Below are 18,927 nucleotides of genomic sequence, written 5' to 3'. Positions count from 1 at the left end.
GATAAACAAGGCTGCACCACAGTCGAGCATGCATTGCTTTGTGTGCAACTTGAGAATGCCCCTTCTACGTCTGAGGTCTCCATGGTGACCTCACACGTTATCTTTTATGTAAGAAGTGGAGACCATTGTAGGTGTTTATTGATCTCTAGCAGCTTGCACTGACCTTGAGAATATGTTAACAGTTCTCCAGCTGCTGAGGGCAGAGTGAATTCTATCCAGAAAAGCTTCCTAAAGCCTCCTCAGTGAGCCCTCCTAGGTCTCTGTAGTTGGATGAGCTGCTGGCTGTATGGAGAGGCTGCTCTGTGGCACTAAGAGAAAGTCAAGAGAGGAGGGCTAGAGGAGTAAGGGGCCCCATCATCACGTGGTCCTTTTGCTTAGACTTAGTTTTTGTTTTTTGTTTTTTTTTCTCTCTTCAGTACTGGGGATGGAACCCAGGGGCATTCTATTTCTGAGCTTCACCCCCAGTTCTATTTTCTATTTTGAAACAGAGTCTCACTGAGTTGCAAAGGGCCTCACTAAGTAGTAGCTGAGGCTGTCTGTTAACTGTGATCCTCCTGTCTCAGCCTCCCAAATGCTGTGATTACAAGCATGCACCACCACGCCTGGTGTAGACTTAGTTCTTAAGAAGAATTAGAAGTATGTCTGGAGACAAGAAGTATCTAGAATTGCAGAATCATTGTTGCTGAAAATTAGGATAGGAGGTCAGCTTGATATAAGTTTTATTTTTATTTAATGAGGGAAAGAGAAAATTTAGTTTGCAGAGATAATAAGTCTGATGTTGGCTTTCAGCCCAGTATACTTAAAGTTATAAAATATTTAATAAACATAAGCCAGTTATAAGACCTGTTTGGCAGTCAAACTCATGGTGGGTTTTTGTTTTGGTGGGACTGCAGTCCAACTGGAACTGAGGAGCATCCCCCTGAAGACTCCGCCATGGAGCCAGACGCTGGCAGTGCTGCTGCTGGTTCCCATGAGAAGCTGGAGGCAGCCACGAATCCAAGCAGCAAGGTAAAGCAGGCTTTGCCTCCTGCTGACCCCAGTGCCAAATCTACCAAAGAAGAAGTCTCTGAAAACATTTCAGCAAAACCTGATGAGTCTTCGCCTGTTATCAACAACCTTGGTAACACCAACAAGAACACCACAGGGGATGACCAACTCTCGAAACTGTGTGACTCTGGGAACTTAGCAAATGACCAGAGCAAACCATCCCAAGAGGTAAAAGGGATGTTAATTGAGAGTCCACAGGATTCTGCATCGGCAGAAGCAGTGGAGAAGTTGAGCCCACCTCCCTCAGTACCTTTGGAAGATGAATGTGAGCATAAACTCTTAGCTGACCTCAGCAGAGACAGGTGCAAGGAAGCGGAGGACCCTTCCAGAAGCACATGTGTGTCTGTGGACGTGCCGCCCTCTCCTCAGCCAGACAGGACCACGGGAAGCCATTCAGAAGGGGGCACCGAGCACAGCAGCAGTGAGAGAGGTGAGGAGAGCAAGACTGGGCAGAAAGCTCAAGATCATTCTCCAGTTAAGGAAAAAATAAGTAGCTTCAGAAAAGTCGATCGAGGACATTATCGCAATCGTAGAGATCGTTCCTCCAGCGGAGAACACACGAGGGAAAGTAGGAGCAAGACTGAGGACCATTGTCACAGAAAGCGGCGCTCCTACGTCAGAGAGCGGCCCAAGCAGGAGCGCCATACGATGGAGCACTGCAATGGAAGCCAGCACCCCCTGTGCCCCAGCGAGAGGGTCAGCCCCAGCGGGTGGCGCCCTCTGGGCAGGTACAGCCACCACCACTCTCGAAACAGGAGCATGTCAGACCAGGACTGGAGCAGATACCACCATTCTGAGAGTGAGCATGCCTGGGGCCGGGAGAGGTACTACCCAGAGAAAATGAGATGGGACAAATGCAGGTATTACCATGACAGGTACGTCCCATATGCGGCCAGGGAGTGGAGGCCTCTGCACGGAGTCCGGGAGCACGACCGGGCCGGGCAGCACTCGCGGCTGCACAAGGACTGCTACAGGCCCAGGAAGGGCTGGGAGCCGCCCACCCGTGGGAAGGAGCGGCACCACTTCCACGGCGCGCGGGCCGGCGCCACTCCTGCCCTCCCTCTGCACCCCGAGAGGTGCCCCCCTGAGAAAACTGCACTTGGAGCCCAAGACAACACTTTGAACCTCTCTGATCGGTTTCATGAACATGAAAACAAGTCCCGGAAACGGAGGTACGAGAGTATAGAAAGTAACAATAGTCACCTGGAAAAGAAAACCCACAGGAGCGTACAGAAGGGCCCTGTAGAGGAGCCTAAGGCAAAGAAGCACAAAAAATCAAAGAAGAAAAAGAAGTCCAAAGACAAACACCGAGAGCGTGACGGCAGGTGAGGGCGGTTGTGGCCGCGTTGGTTGTACAGGTTCCATTTGTATTTTTCATCTTTGTGGGTTTTGAGATTTCACTATTTCTTTGTGTGTGTATGTGGAGGGTACTTGAGGATTGAACCCAGACACATTTTACCTTTGAGTTACACTCCCAGCCGATTTTATTTCTTATTTGGAAGCAGGCTCTCACTAGACTGAAGTGAGTCTCACTACTTCCTGAGACTGTCCTCAAGCCCTGCGGCCCTCCTGTCAACATTTCAAGTACAGGGGTTACAGGAGTGTCCACCACGTCTGGCTTCATTTTCTCGGAGAGAGATGCTTGTGTGTTGGAGGCACTGGGAATGTAACCCAAGGGCATACTACCTCTTAGTTATACTCCCCAGCCCGGTTTTTTATTCTTTATTTTGAACAAAGGGTCTCACTAAGTTGTGGAGGGCCTCACAAGTATTGTTGAGGATGGCCACAAACCTGCCATCCTCCTGTCTCAGCCTCCCAAGTACTGGGATTACAAGCATGTGCCACCATGTCCAGCTTTTTGTATTTGGGGGGGGGGTCTGGGAATGGAACCCAGGGGCATTCAACCCCTCCGAGCTACAGCCCCTGCCCTATTTTTATTCTTTATTTTTTGAAACAGGGTCTCACTAAGGAATGGAGGACCTCACTAAGTAGCTGAGGCTGTCTGTGAACCATGATCCTCTGGTCTCAGCCTTCCAAATGCTGGGATTACAAGTGTGCGCTATCACACCTGCTCAGCTTTTTGTATTTTTTTTTTTTTTTTTTTTGGGTGGTACTGGGGTTCCTGGAAGCCCTTCTACCTCCAGGCTATACTCCCAGACCTATTTTATACTTTTTATGTGGAAACAAGGTCTCTTAAGCCAGCGTGCCTGGCTTTGAACCTGCGCGATCCTCCTGTCTCCACCTCCCAAGCGCGGGGATTACAAGCGTGCGCCACCACGCCTGGCTCCTGCCCTATTTTTTATTCTTTATTTTGAAACCGCGTCTCACTGAGTTGCAGAGGGTCTCACTAAGTAGCTGAGGCTGTCTGCGAACCGCGACCTTCCGGTCTCAGCTTCCCAAATACTGGGATTACAAGTGTGCGCCACCACGCCTGGCCTTTTATTTTTAAAAAGTTAAATTGGTTGACGGTTGTCTTGAAAGTGACTATCTATGATGAGTAGTGTGACTAAGATTTCTTTGTAATTCTAGTTGGCATCTTTTAAAATTAGAGCCCTGGGAAAAGATTGCCAAAAGTTATGTACAAACCAGCAATGGGAACTTGAGGAAAAAGAGAATCACAAACCTTTTTTCTCCTATGTGCTTGGGACACATGGGAAAATACTGTTTTTTCCCTTTTGTTGCTGGTTTCAAGAAAAGTTTGATCCTCCTTGAGCTGACCTCGCACGGCCCCAACTCCTGAGCACAGCTGAACGCAGTGGCCAGGGGTGGAGCCCAGGCTGGTCAGTTTTGTCCCTGGGCTTAAACATTATTACAGTGAAAGCAAACAAAAGACTTTTAACTAGAGATGACTTCCCTGTGTCTGCACACTGCCGTCCTTGGTAAGTGGGCATGAAGGTCCAGCGCCAGGTCCTATCTGAGGTGGTTCTGGGTTTTGGGTTTTGGTTTTTAAATTCTGGCTGCTTCTTCTGCAGGCATCAGCAGGATTCTGACCTTTCAGTAGCATACTCTGATGCTGACCTCCACAGACACAAAAAGAAGAAGAAGAAAAAGAAGAGGCACTCAAGGAAGTCAGAGGACTTTGTGAAAGACTCAGAACTGCACTTAGTGAAGGCCGTGAGCTATGAGACTGTCGACCGATTCCGGAGAACCGAGGGCGATTTTCTGCTCACCGACGGCCTGCCTCTGGAAGGCTTTGGACCTTTCCGAGAGAAAACAAAGCATCTACGGATGGAAAGCAGGGCCGACAGGTGTCATCTGTCGGAGTATGGCCAGGGTAAGAGGAGTCACTTGGAATTAAGATGATAGAAACTCACGAATTGTGGGGGAGGGTGATTGGGACATAGTCTCAAGCGGCACAGAGAGTATGTGAGTAGATAGGAGTTGCTCCACCTCCTCAGCCTCGGCGTGCAGTGTGTGCGCCATTCCCTGTGTGATTTGGTTACTTAGTTTAATCCCTTAGCAGCTTGCTATACCCCCAACCCTTTTTAAAAACTTTTGGTTTGAAAACAGGGTCTTAATAGGTGTAAAAGAGTCTTGCTATGTCACTGAGGCTGTCCTCAAACTTGCAATCTTCCTGTCTCATCCTTTCTTTTTTTGGTGGTACTGGGGCTTGAACCCCAGGGCATTTTGCCTCTGAGGCTCAGCCCCAGCCTCTTTATGTATTTACTCACTAACTGACTCATTAACTTTGTGATTGAATCCAGAGGCATTCTACCTCTGAGCCACACCAGCCCTTTCTATTTTTTAAGCTAAATTGGTGAGGCTGGCCTCGAACCTGTAGTCTTCCTGTCTCAAGCCTTAAAATTGCTGGGATTACAGGCATGTGCCATCACCCTCGACTCTTATTTTTATTTTTGAAACAGGGTCTCACTAAGTTGCTGAGGCTTTGTGTGTGCAAACTTGTGATCCTCCTGTCTCAGCCTTCCAAATATTAGGATTACAGGTGTGCACCACCATGTCCAGCTGACTTTTCTGTATAAATATATATATTTTGTACTGTGAATGGAATCCAGGGCATTCTACTTCCGAGCTACACCCCCAGCCCTATTTTTTCTTTATTTTGAAACAGGGTCTCACTGCATTCTAAAGGACCTCACTAAATAGTAGCTGAGGCTGTCCCTGAACCGCGGTCCTCCCTCCCAAATCAGCCTCCCAAATACTGAGATTACAAGCTTGTGCCACCATACCCAGCTCCCAGCCCTATGTTTTTCTTTATTTTGAAACAGGGTCTCACTGAGTTGCAAAGAGCCTAAGTAGCTGAGGCTGGCTTTGAACCGCAATTCTCCTGTCTCAGCCTCCCAAATGCTGGGATTAAAAGCGTGCGCCACCATGCCCGGCTTCGTAGAAATAGTTTTGCAGCACATGCTTTACTCTCCTGCATCCTTAAAGCATCCTGAGTGTAACCTGATGCCCGGCTCATAATTTGATGACTTGGATCATTAGGAGCCATAGTTGGTAGCCTTCACCAGAGAGGTAAATTGAGGCCTCTGCATGCGGGTCTTTGGCTTCTACCATAGCTAAATGTCCCAGGCTCTTGGATGTCTTGTTTGTAGATTGTAAACAGATTGTAAACAAAGCAGCTCTTTGTGTTCTCTGGTTGGAGTTAGGGAACCCCTTTCCTCCTTATTTCCAATGACCTTTGCCCCTGGAAAGGAGCACTGAGTGGGTTAAAAATGGATGTGGTGTGTCAGTGAGCTAGAGCAGAGGTTGGCAAACTGCAGGCCTCAGGCAGAGCCAGCCCAGAGCTACCTTTGCATGCCCTGCAAGCTCAGTTTACTTATTTTTGGTATTGGAGGTTGAACCCAGGGGTGTTCTACCTGTAAGCTATACCTTCAACTCTGTCTTATCTTGAAATAGGGGCTCCCTAAGTTCCTGAAGGTCTGAGTTGTTGAGGCTGGCCTCAAACCTGCCATCCTCCTGCTTCAGTCCCCTAAGTACTGGGGTTATTACATGCCTGGCTTGCTTTATCATTTTTTAAAATTTCAAAGAATAGTATTTCATTTCACATGAGTACTATATAAAATTCAAATGTCATCGGCTATAGACTTTGCCGTCCATTTGTTTGGTGCTGCTCAGCAGAGGTGAGTAGTTTCAACAGAAACCACCTGGCCCGAGTCAGGCATGGTTGGTGCATGCTTTTAATTCCAGTACTTGGAGGTTGAGGCGGGAGGATCGCAGGTTTGAAGACAGCTACTACTTAGTGAGGCCCCCCGCAACTTCGTGAGACCCTGTTTCAAAATCAAGAATAAGCCGGGCGTGGTGGCACAGCTTGTAATCCCAGCATTCAGGAGGCTGAGACCGGAGGATCGCGGTTCACAGACAGCCTCAGCTACTTAGTGAGGCCCTCCGCAACTTAGTGAGACCCTGTTTCAAAATAAAGAATAAAAATAGGGCAGGGGGTGTAGCTCGGAGGTCAAATGCTCCTGAGTTCCATCCCCAGACCCGATTAAAAAAAAAAAAAAATCAAGAATAAAAATAGTGCTGGGGGTGTAGCCTGGAGGTAGAATGCCCCTGGGTTCCATACCTAGTAGTGAAAATAAATAAATAAATAAATGCCACACGTCATCAAAGGGACTTTCAGTGCCTGATCTTGGTTGCTCAGAGGCCTTTTGGTTCTTATTCTTGACTAGCCTGGGCATGGAAGAAGTGTGTTTGGTGGGGGAATCCCAGGTAGGGGCCTGGTCTGTCCCCTCCGGTGGCTCTCAGTCAGTGTACACCTGACTGAGGAACAGACATCCAGCAGCGCAGGCATGGGAGGAGAGGCAGCTGGGCACTGAGGCGGATGAGGAGGGTTCCCTGGGAAGTCTGCTGACGGAGCACACACAGTTGAGTAGGGCGCAGCACTTGCTCTGTGTTTTTAAGTAATTTTACACATTTTAAAAGTTGGTTTTGCATTAACATTCGAGGGATTTGGGGAAGGGATTGGTGAGGATTGGCCCCTCTGACCTCTGTGTGGTCAGGAGGATCAGGTAGTAAGATGGATTTATTCTGTGTATCAGGAAGGATCATAGAATTGTCACCAGACTCTCCCATCTTAGCAAAGCAGCTTGGAGTGCGAAGTCCGCACCAGTTCTGTGCCCAGTAGATGAGCTCACGTGGCCAGGACTCCACCGTTGCAGGCAGCCGAGTCATGCCGGGTCTGAGAGGTGCCCGTGTTTATGTTCCCAGTCCAGTGGCACTAACTCCTCTGTGTCTTCCACACACCCCACCGTCCTGGCCCCTGGCACTCCCGCTTCCTTCCCATGCGCCTGTCCTCAGGCTGCTTCCACTTTTCTGTTCCACCCTAATGTGAGAACATGCTGCAGTTTGGGGCCAAGGCTGGCCCGTTGCCACAGGGGCATACCTTTTGGGCATCTCTCCACTGGGTCAGTGGCCCTCTATCATCATAACTCTTATTTTCAGTAGGCCATTGGGAGAAATTGCTGCATGCCAGCCCCTCTGGCTTATCCACCCTCCTGTAGTATTGAGGTCAGGTGATCAATGTGCAACTATGGAAACCTAATTCTTCTTTTTTTTCTTTTCTTTTGGTGGTACTGGGGTTCCTGGAAGCCCTTCTACCTCCGGGCTACACTCCCAGACCTATTTTTACATTTTTATTTGGAAACGGTCTCCTAAGCCAGCGCGCACGCCTGGCTTCGAACCTGCGCGATCCTCCTGTCTCTGCCTCCCAAGCGCGGGGATTACAAGCGTGCGCCACCACGCCCAGCGGAAACCTAATTCTAATTGTAATCAATCATTTAATGTGCCCAAAAGAGCACAGGCACTAAAACTTTTGCAAAATCATATTAAAATCTATTCTTAACCTTTTTCTTTTCAGGTGATTGAAACTTGGCCTCAAAACAAAAAAATTCACTAGTTATGGTAAGTTGTTTTCCTGTCTATACATTTTGTCATGGTAGAACAGAGAGGGGACATGACAAGCCTTATTGGTGTGTCCTCTTTTAAAAAGAAAGAGCTAAGCCTAACTAAAGAACTAAACTCTTCCCCAGTGAAAGCTGGTCTCTGGATGGAAGCCGATTAGCCAGTTGGGGTTCAGAGTGGGCACGGCTGGGCCCAGCAGATGGCGCTACCCTTGCCAAGCGGCTGGCCAGGGCCTCTGCAGCTGCTGAACATGAGCAGGTCCCTTTCCTGCAGTTTGGGAAGGAAGAGCAACCACTTCAGGGAAAAGGAGCTTCCCAGGACCTCTGGGAGCCAATGACCAGGGTGTTAAGAAAAGGCAGTGCCCTGGTTTCTGTTCCCAAGTAATGCCTGCACCTCTTGTCTTTCAGACTCAACATGTTCAACAGAAGCCATCCCCAACCCAGCTTAAATTATAAACATAGAAATAACTTTGTTCAAATCTGCGTGGTGCTTCTTTAGTAAATACTGTACAGATTTTACCATGGAGAACTTTTTTTTTTTTAGTTTTTACCTTTTCTTAATTGCCCTATTCCAAATGGATGAACACTTTCTACAACTGCTGACCATTGTAAAATACCGTGTATATAAATCACATTGAAAATAATGCCCTGGAATAGAACATCTCAAATGCTGCTTAATTACAGACTCAGGTTGATTACTTGTATTTCATGTAATGTTCCTCCAAGGTAGACATCTGGTGCAAGACCAACCGGGAAACCATGGATTATTAAAAGTACAAACTGACAGTGCGTATATTTAATTTAAAGACTTATTTAAAGATTCACAAGCTCTCAACTAGGCTTTCGAGGGCAGTCTGTGTTCTGTAATGTCTGATACTAGAAACTAATTTGCTTCATATTTTAGTTGTATTTAAGATTTGAAAATGTATTTTATAGACGGGTTCTGTTTTTGAACTTTGTGGAACTATTCCAATCAATTTACCAGTTATGATGAGTATTTACATTATGAATGTATAATCCAAACATTATTTGTAAAGCCTACAGTATGTTTTTATTACATAACACTTTTTTATACAGTGTCTCTTGTCTTGACTGTATGATATTGGAGTCTGAGTTGTCAGCTTGGTCCCTTAAAGTTTCTAGTTACAGACAAAATCATACTGTGATTTTATTTTTAATATGGATATGCTATCAAACTGTGATACACTTATAATTCACTGGTCCTGCATCAGGAGATGGAGTGGGGAGAACTGTATTTAATACAGTTTGTATCTGAATAATCTGTATGGTTTATACAGTTTGTGTTGTTCAGAGATGTCTAAAGTTTGATCTTTGTTTTTTTAAAGATTAAAAAAGCACTTGCCCCACTGTAAATATACAGCATGTAAAATTTATATAGTATATAAATGGCAGCAAATTAAACACTGTGTGTGTGTTATTTTACTGTTTTCCCCACTTGCTTACAGCTACATCTCACGGCCTCATGTCTGTCTTCACTTTCTTGAAACCCACAAAGCCCCTACACCACAGCCTCTCAGGTGCCTCCAGCCAGGCTGTCACTGGAGCAGAGGCGCACATCCCAGGAATGGTGGGGGGGAAACCGGGCAAGGATTTGCCTCTAAAGAACCAAGTCTTAGACGATCCTGTTTTTAACAATACATTTGATTTTTATTTAGTGAACACGGTATTTGTAAGAGTCTTGACAGCCATACACCCTCTGCCTTACTAAATGTTCACTTTGCAACAAAATATTAGCAGATATTTTGATATTAATAGCATATTTTTTCTTCATGCAAGTTGTGGGAGTATATACATTGAGTAACAAACACTCCAGAAATCAATATATATGTACATTATTTACATATTAACTATATTTATTGTAAATAGAAATGTTTTCTAAAGGAAGAAAATGAGAAATCATGACTTGTGATTTCTGGTCTATAATAGACCTGACTTCTCTGCAAAGTATTTGTAACTTTGAAAATAGGCCTTGCTGTACATGAGGCATTAAATGCTGCCTCATCTATAAACAGGTATTTTGACTCTGGTACCACATTACTGCTCAGAAGTGTTCTGCGACCCTAGAGTTACGTGTCTGGGTCCAAGGTTGGTTCACTTACACCTCAAATGACAATCAGAGCCCAGAAAGCCAGGCTGGAGCAGCCATGGAGGCCACCCTCTCCTGCCCAGGGCTCCTCTTCCCAGTCTACTGCCCTTTGACTCTGGAGCAAACTTGTCTTTGGCCAAAACTTGGACTTAATTCAAGCAGTGAGTGTAGACCCTGGGGGTGGAGAGGAGGGTGAACATGATTATGCCTCATCTGCCCCCTGCAAGAGAGGGAACCGCAGCCCTGACGAAGGCCAGGTATTGTGCATAGTCACTAATCCATTGGGTTTCTGAACCAGGCCTGCCTAGCGGCCCAGTGGGCAAGATGGTCAGATGCTTGTGGAATTAACACTGTCACAACAAAACCCGGTATTAGGCAATTTTATGTAATAGTCTTTGAGGGCAAGACTGAGCACCAGGGCCTTCTAACATCAATCCCGGGGTGAGCAGCCACCAGGCAAAACATGCTCACGGAGGCCAATGGCATGAAAGGTTCATCAAGTGACTCCACACTCACTTCTCTACACCCACAGGCAGACAGCTTCGTATCCCAGTGCAGTACCTGGTCAGACAGGAAACTACATGTTCACACGTAAAATGGGGACGTGCAGCAGCCCTGGGCGAGGCTGGCCCGAGGACAGGCCTGCAGAGCCGCAGTGTCAGTGCTTTGTGGGGTGGAGGCAGCGCCTGCGCGTGGAGGACTGGAGGCCAAGTTGCATATATACCAGTCAGGCGTCCCTCGCAGGGTGGCCTGCCTAGCTCTAAACACTGAAGCTTCAGATTTGAGGTATCGGTAAAGTAACAAAGCCTAGAAGCTTGGGAATAAACAAAAAATAACCAGTCTGATGCATAATGGAGAGTTTCAGCTTTGGATCCCTTTGTGGTCTAGTGTGACAGAGCTACATCAAGGTCAGCCACACAGAGGCAGAGGGCCCACAGCTGTGCAGTCTCTGGCTCAAGCGGCTCAGAGGAAGGGTCACTTCTGCTACTTAGAACAAAACATAAGTGCACTGGGTCTGAGGTTTCTATTCCTGGACTTGCATTTTGCACAGGACAAATGGCCTAAATGTGCAAATTCCAGGTGCTCTTGTGCAGATGGCGTAGGGGGAGCAGTGCTGGGAGGAAAGCCATCCGCCACTGAACAGCTGTGAGCTAAAGGGGGTCCTGTGTGTTATCCATGAGCATCCCCGTGGAGGAAAAAAGCTCCCAATAAGGACAGAGAGGGCTCTTGCCTCTCAGCCCACCTCACCCTATGCACACAGTTCCTCATCCTCCCACATGCTCTCATCTAGCCCTGGAGGACTTGTGTTTGTTTTGTTTTTCTTTTCAGTGCTGGAGATGGAACCCAGGGCCTCACACAGGCTAAGCAAGTGCTCTACCACTGAGCTAACCCCCACCCTCCTTCCAGCTCTGGTCTCAATGTGGGGGCCACACATCCTTCAGCAGATGTCCTGAGTACCTGCTACTGTTTGTGGAGGGCCGCCTGACAACTTCCGAGTTGTGGAACTTCACAAGTCCCACCCTGGTGCAGACTGGAGAGTGAGCCCATCACAAAGCTCTAGGTGCCACGCACTGCCAGCCAGAGCTCACTCTGTCCCTGCTCATGAAGGGAGACCAAGTCTCTCAGTCACGTACTACAAGAGCAATGACATGGGTTATTTCTAGTTAAATATTCATTACTTTAAGAAGTCTGATCACCATAACATCAATAAAATAAGCATTTTGCCAAAGGTTTTAAATAGTGACATATATGGTCCCAGGTATTGAGGTGAACTACATGAAAGTACGGTAAAAAGAAAAAAGAAAAAAAAAAGCGGTCAAATAATAGCAGTTTTGTGTGGTTCTATACAGAATAACCTGGGTCTAGAGAAAGAGCTTCATTCTCTAGGATTCAGCAGTTGTAGGGTAAACACCCCCAAACCATATTTTAGGGACTTGTTCTAGAAAGCTTTTGTGGGGTTCAAAAGTCTAAGTCACAGGGAGGTTGCAGCACTGACAGGGAGTCCCCCAAGTGTACCGATCCTCAAGGACACCCCATGACTTCTCCCCAGAGCAGCCTCTTCTGCCCCCCTGCTTGGGCCAAGCCCCACCAAGTGCAAGTAATCCCACAGCCCTCCCTCTGGGTGCTGCAAATATAGATTTTTTTCAGTGCACAATATATGCTTGTGTCCAGGAGTTAAATTTATAGCTGCCATTCTAAAAATACTACTGTTAGAAAGTATCTTTCGTTATAATTTCAGAATATAAAAAGGCATATAAAAGCTATAATCCTATATATCTGAGAAAAATTCTGAATAAAAAAGTGGTAGCTTTTCCTTTCTCATTTTGATAGAAAACAGAGGCTTCTAGAAGGGTTGCGACTGCCCGGAGTGCCCAGGCGTGATGTGACTGACGTGAAGGAGGCTCCTGCTGCAGAGTCCCAGGAGAGCTGTGTGGACTCGCAAGGCCGTGTTGCTAGAGCGCAATGCTTCTGACGTCTCCTGCTGTGGGCACTAGGTGGTAGCAGGAGGGGAAGGTTTGAGACCACACATCCCAGGCCGTGGCATAAGGCTCCAGCGTACACAGTTCTGGCTGCACTGGGCACTTCGGGGGTGCCTCCTCCCTGCCCTGCTACCTGTGAGTTGCAGCCTGCTGGCGGTGTTCGGAGGCGCCAGTCACGCTCTGTGGGGGTTTGGGTCCTTACGTTTACCTGCTGAGCCAGGAAAGTGCTATTTTTTATTGGCAATCCTTCTTTTCCGTGTGGCCAACATGTCATAGAAAGGATCCCTACTGATGCTGGCCCTGGAGAAAAACAAAACAAGGTGGTCAAGGCCAAGAACGTGCAACCCAGACCTCCTCTTTCCACCTTGCGGCAGGTGCCGCCGACAGGACAGCAGGCTCCAGTCTGCAGCTTCGGCGGCCCAGCCCCTCTGCTTCAGGGAAGCACAGCGCGCGTCCTGCATGGGTGTGCGTGTCTGTGCTAGCTCCCAGAGGTCACTGTCAGGAGGACTGGGCCTGTCCTCGACCCTCACTCACTTGATGGACTTCATCCACTCCTCCTTCTCCTCTGGGCTCGGGGCAGAGATCCGGTACACCACGTGGTTGCCCTCTACCACCCGGCCGTCCGCCTCTGTCTTGCAGGCTTTGATGACCTGCCCTTTGTGACTGGGATTGTAAAGCTCAAAGCAGTTCTAGTAGAGAGAGAAGGGGAGGCCGTCACAGGGGTTTCAGGCAGGGGTCTCAGGCCATGAGCATGGCCTGAGAGTGGGAGGAAAACAAGTTTTCAAAAGGAAGCCACTCACGGGCTTCCGCGGGTCCTCCACCTCCCTGATGCTGAGGTTTTCCAGTGGGATGATTCCCCTGGGCTCCTTGTCCTACAAGAGAAAGGTACACAGCCAGCCTCAGCAGACCCCAGCCTGAGGGTCCCTTGCCACGTGGTGCGGGTGACTGCTGAAGGAGGCCCGGGGAAGGCTCCTCACTTACTGTTGTGTATTCAAAGTAGTAGAGGCAGTTGTCTGTCAGGATGAACCACCGCCGCTTCCAGGTCTTCACCCGCCCTCCTGGAAGCAAAAGAGTGTGTGTTAGGAACCCAGTGCAGCAGAGCCCAGGACCCACACAAAGGACTGCATTTTCAGGAAGGCCACTGGGAGCCCAGCTTAGGCTTCAGTTTCCTTCCTCAAGAAAATGCTCAATAGTCTGGCCACAGTCAGCAACGTCCTGGGCAAGCTGTGTGGCCTGGCCGTCCAGCTGGGCGGCTGGGTGCATGGCTGGGGCCCACATGCACCCCCACCCTGGTCCACAGGTGTCTTCAGACACCCAGGTCACCTTAGATAACACATCACTTCCCATCTGCTTCTGGGAAAGTTAGTCGCAATGGATGGGTGTAATTTCCCATGAAATGACAACATGATGAGGTCGATGCCGGCTCACCGGTCCGTCCAGGGCTTAATCCTGTTACCTCAGGGCCTGATCTCATTACTGGGTACTCTGGGCAGCCCTGGGATCCATCAGAGCCAATTACCCCTCAGCTCAGGGAACGATTAGGCTGAATTAATCTTTTAACAAGATCTGGAGCACACACATATGTGTATACACACACACACATGCACGCGCGCACACACACAGAGCTCATCTGCACCTACTCTTCCTTTTCCTATGGAAAAGAAATCTTGTACCTTGATATTTCAGTACACAATGACTTCATCTGCTAGCTTTTGCTTCTGACATGATGATTAAAAAAAAAAAAAAAGGAAAACGAAGGAAGGGAGGGAGGGAAGGAAGGAATGTAGGTAGGTAGATCGATCGGTCTGTCGGTCGGTCGGTCGGTCGTGGTAACAAACTGAACAGCTGCCTGGGTACTAGGTAAGAGGTGGCCCTCCCTGCCCACCGCTCCCCAGAGCTGATGGTGGACGCTCCAAGGAGCCGGCCTGGCTTTCTCTATGACAGGCAAGCAGGTAAGGAACCTTCTGTCAGGGGCTGGGGGCTGTGACCCCCAACCCGAGCTCAGGGGGCCAACACGGAGTACTGGGGCATGGAGACGGGTGGAACCTGCATGTTTCTGGGCTGAGGCAGGAGCTTTTCTGGCCTCTGACTGGGCTTCACTTTGGAAAGACCCAGGACGAGATAAACAAGAAAAGGAACCTTCTGGGGAGGGAGGAAGTACAATCCTGGCAGGCACGAAGGCACCAGGGGCAGGGGCGTCTCCAAAGCCCAGCTGGGGCTCTCACCCCGCGCCACACATCAGACCTTCTCTGATGGCCTGAGGCTGATCAGTAGGCCTGGTACCCCAAACACGGGAGGCAGTCCAGTTATCACCTCTTTCCAGGCAGCCTCACCATACGGCCTCATGAGCACACAGCCCCCCTGTCAGAACACCTGGCTACATCCCACCTCAAGGCCCCCTCGGAGTCTCCACAAGTCTCTCCAGCACCCAGCTCACACCTGGTGCCACGGGGCCTGTGCGCAGGCCTCTGGCCTGGAGACGTGCTCCTTCCTCTGTAGACCTCCGCACACCACTTCATCATCCTCACGCTCCCCACAGCCGGGAGCTTGTCCCACCCAGCTGGGCAGGAAGCCCATTCTGTACAAGGGGGGACCAATCGGAGGGGGTCTACTCCATCCAGGGGGACTAAGGAGGAGGCCTTATTCCATATGGGGTCTAGGTGACCCTCAGGGCAACCTGTCTTGTCACAAAGTCTCCAGCAACAAGGGGACAGAACAGGCACCTATGCCTTAAGATCATAAGAAAACCTTTCCCAGCTTTCCCCTGAGCCCCACAAGTCTGTGGCAGGATTTGACAGCAACTCCACCACCCTGGCACCTTGTCATCGGCCATCGCCTCCAGCTCCCTTGGAGACTCCCGGAGCAGACTCACTGCAGCCCTTGTGTCCCACACCCCGCCGGCCCGCCGGCCTCCAGCAGCAGCCAGAGGTGTCTTTGAAGCTCCTCAAAGTCCCACTGCACTCGGCAGAACCTGCGCTGTGCTCCCTGTCCAGGACTCGCTCTTTTCCCGATTTACTCCTGCCATGGCAGGCGATCAGGGCCCGTCCAGGCTCTACTCACCCCTACATCACCCAGCCCCCCGTCACTACCCTGGGATCAACAGCTACCATGGAGGTGAATCTGCTGGGAAGACGCCATGGCTCCCTGCCCTGGACCCTACCCTACTATTTTGCAGTCAGTGGGGCAACTGGAAAACCCAATTCTTGCCCAGTCCTTTGGGCCAAGGGAGTCTCACAAACCAGGGCTGCAGGCACCCAGACTGAGGTGTGTCGTCTGGGCTGACCCAAAATCTGACTAGCCAAGGACACATTTCATCTCAGAGGCAACAGGGGCAGGGTGATGCTCCTGGTCTCAGAGCCACGGCAGGGTCTGCCCCGCACCACACCAGGCCTGCAGACTGGGCAAAACCACAGGGCAAACACCACTCTCAGTTTGCAAATTTCCATTTCTACTGCGTTACCAGGCATATGTGTGCATGCGTACAAGCAGGCCTGCACACATGCAAGAACACTCACGGCACAAGCACGTGGGTAACTGGACAACCATACCCCAGTTACTCAACTCTGACCACGTCCTATTTCTGACATGATTGGCTCTCAAAACCCCATCAAAACCCAATGTTTCAAATTTCTTAACAACTCTAAGTCAGGCCTGTGCTCCGTCACACATCCAGGCCTTAAAATGCAACCTGCTCTAAAACCAAATTTATGATGAGATTTGTGACTAAGCAAGGCCCATTCCCATCTGAGTGCATCATTGAAAAACCACTTTCTGGAGTCCTGCACACCTCTAGCCAGATGCCTCTGTCCCTGTGGAGATTGCCCTGTGCTGGGAGGGACCCTGTGTGCCCTGTTGGTGCAGGGCCACAGCTGGGGCCTGACTTGAGCTTTCAGAATTGGCGTCTGGCCCTTTGAGGACCAATACCACCTTGCTATATCTAGTGGTCAGGGCTCTTCCAAACAGCTGGGGGACAGCCCGTGGGCAGAAGTATCTCTGAGCATCAGGAGCTCTGGAAAGAGCCCACCAGCTTCAGGGAGCCTCCCCTGTAGACAGTGCGGTTTGCAAGCCTTTGGCCCCAGACTTTGCTCCTAAGAACAGAGTGGATACGAAGCCTACTGGTGTACAAGAGACCTGGGTGCCAGCAAAGCAGTGCACGCCTGCTCGCCTGGGCAGACCTCGGGCCCCATGGCCACTGCCCGAGCTGAGGCTGTGTCAGCTGTGCAGGGCCCCGCTGGCATCCCTTGGGGCCCAGACCCACAGCGCCTCCACAAGTGCTCTGTGCGTTCATTTCACTGCCTGCTTATCTGCCTGGTCAGAAAACAGGTTAGAAACACAAGCTGTCTTGTGCCTTTATTCCATTCATTTATGTCTTCAAAGCTGTCCTCCTCCCCAGTAGGATAGAGCCACATGAGCTGCCATATCCCTGTCCCTTGAGGGGCCACTCTCAGCCATGCAAGAATAGAATGGACCTGTCTAGTCCAGCAAGCACCCTGGTTATGGCTGGTACAATGTTGGTATCCACAGATGCATCCCTCCTCCTGCCCTGACTCCAGGACAAGTATCATGTGACTTGAAAAGTCTGGGGATTATCTAAGGTTAGATAAACTTGGGCATCCAAGGCCAACGCTACAGTAATAGATTTTTAAGCAAAGATCCAGAGCTCTTTTACATCTCGGTATAGCCAGAGAAGAGTCAAAGAGCAAACCAGTGAGAACAGCTGGCACCTGGAGCACTCCCATCAGCAAGGAAGCCCGTGCCTGTCACGCTGTCATCATGCGGCGTGTCTTATCCTCTCTTCATAAAAGTTAAAAAAACCCACCATAGCCGGGGAACATGGTGGCGCACACTTGTAATCCCAATACATGGGAGGCTGAGACAGGAGGATCTCAGGTTTGCAGCCAGTCTCAGCTACTTAGGGAGGCCCTTGCAACTTAGTGAGACCCTGCTTCAAAATAACGAATAAAAAATGGGGCTGGGGGTGTAGCTCAGAGGTAGAATGCCCCTGGGTTCCATCCCCAGTACCAGGAGGGGTAAAAAAAAAGAGCCATCAGAGTTCTAGCCCTCTCATCTTACATGCCATATAACAATAACTGATTCTCAAACGTATCTGGAAAAATACAGTGGTCAGATCTCATGGGCTTTACTGTCAATGGAAGGCAAAAGTTCATCCCCCCCAGAGTCAAAATAATCCTAAATTCCTAAAATTGCCTTCTTTAGCACTGATGAGGAAGCCTTTAGAACAACCCCAGGATCTTGCGGAGGGGTCTGCAAGCATGCACTGCTTGGTTAGTATGAAGGGACTAGTTGGTTAGCAGCTCCCCTGCTGCTGCTGGACCTAAAGTTGGCGGGGCAAGCTTTTTCTCACAGTGTCGACATGCACTCCTGGTCCTGGCTGCTCTCAGCCCTGCCCGAGGGTGGGTGTCAATAAACTACATCGTGCACAACGCTGACCCCAGCAAGTCCAAAGCCAAATGGATCGGATGAATGGCAGCCACAAATCAGAGCTTCACACAGACCAACGTGGGAGAGAAACCGAGAGGAATGAGCCGCTGGGGAAGGGAGGAAGCCACTGGGTACCTACCTCCTAACGCAGGACAAGCAGGGACAGCCCATCACAGAACAGAAAGGTGGGAGCCACAGGCAGAAGGAAAACAACAAGAAGGCACATTTAAACCACTCATCAAAAATCACAGCCACACCAAACCAAGAGAAAGGCACACAGATTCTTAGGAGATCAATGTACTTGCTTCTCTTACAGAAAACTGCCCTGGATTTACATGGACGCTAACTCGGCAGTTTTCTGGGACAGGCTGTGTGGTCTCTGCCATGGACACTGAGAACATGGCTGTGCTCTGAAAGGCCACCATTCAAGGAAGTAGTCATCGGCTCTGGAATGTGCGGCGCCGAGAGCAAGCTCTGGCTTAGCCGCATCATCTGTTTAATGTTTCTGCCTTGTGGCTGGGGGCCTTCGCTACAAGGAGCTAGGGAGGGATCCCACGGGAGCTGCCGCCGTGGGCTGAGGGGCCACGGGCACAGGGCACACACAGCCAGGCTCACCCAGCTTCAGAAGCCAGCCCTCCCGGTCTGGGTTAAAGAATGTGTGTGTCAAGTCATTTCCGTCATCCTCTGGGATCTTAAACGGTTCATTCTTGATACTTTCATACAAGTTCTGTAAGGAAAGGGAGACACAAGCAAATTCAGAAATCCAAACAGAGAGAAGCAACTGTCTTTTCTTTCTTTTTTTTCTTCAGTACTTGGGGTAGAACCCAGGGGCACTCTACCTCCGAGCTACACCCCCAGCCCCATTTTTTATTCTTTATCTTGAAGCAGGGTCTCACTGAGTTGCAGAGGTAGTTCCTACATAGCTGAGGCTGTCTGTGAACCTCGATCCTCCTGTCTCAGCCTCCTGAATGCTGGGATTACAAGCGTGCGC

At 49.5% G+C, this 18,927-nt stretch overlaps 2 protein-coding genes across 4 annotated transcripts in view; one reads left to right on the top strand and one right to left on the bottom strand.

Moving 5' to 3' along the window:
• Window positions 1–8,568, top strand: part of USP42 (ubiquitin specific peptidase 42) — a gene marked incomplete at its 5' end in the record, with an annotated part of 41,538 nt that extends 32,970 nt beyond the window's left edge. Inside the window, 3 exons of the mRNA XM_080702102.1 lie at window positions 894–2,372; window positions 4,020–4,321; window positions 8,316–8,568. Of these exons, the coding sequence (XP_080558228.1) occupies window positions 894–2,372; window positions 4,020–4,321; window positions 8,316–8,356 (1,822 nt within the window). The 3' untranslated portion in view covers window positions 8,357–8,568. The remainder of the gene's footprint in view (window positions 1–893; window positions 2,373–4,019; window positions 4,322–8,315) is intronic.
• Window positions 8,569–12,721: 4,153 nt separating this feature from the next.
• The window catches only part of CYTH3 (cytohesin 3), a gene marked incomplete at both ends in the record, with an annotated part of 127,535 nt that continues 121,329 nt past the window's right edge, over window positions 12,722–18,927 (bottom strand). For all 3 annotated transcript variants that reach the window (XM_080703231.1, XM_080703232.1, XM_080703233.1), the window contains 5 exons: window positions 12,722–12,794; window positions 13,029–13,183; window positions 13,295–13,366; window positions 13,476–13,552; window positions 18,552–18,663. In XM_080703231.1, coding sequence (XP_080559357.1) covers window positions 12,722–12,794; window positions 13,029–13,183; window positions 13,295–13,366; window positions 13,476–13,552; window positions 18,552–18,663 — 489 coding nt within the window. The remainder of the gene's footprint in view (window positions 12,795–13,028; window positions 13,184–13,294; window positions 13,367–13,475; window positions 13,553–18,551; window positions 18,664–18,927) is intronic.

The sequence above is a fragment of the Muscardinus avellanarius genome, assembly GCF_963383645.1.
Source record: "Muscardinus avellanarius genome assembly, chromosome: 10".
Taxonomy (NCBI): domain Eukaryota; kingdom Metazoa; phylum Chordata; class Mammalia; order Rodentia; family Gliridae; genus Muscardinus; species Muscardinus avellanarius.
This window is presented reverse-complemented; position numbering and strand designations above follow the sequence as displayed.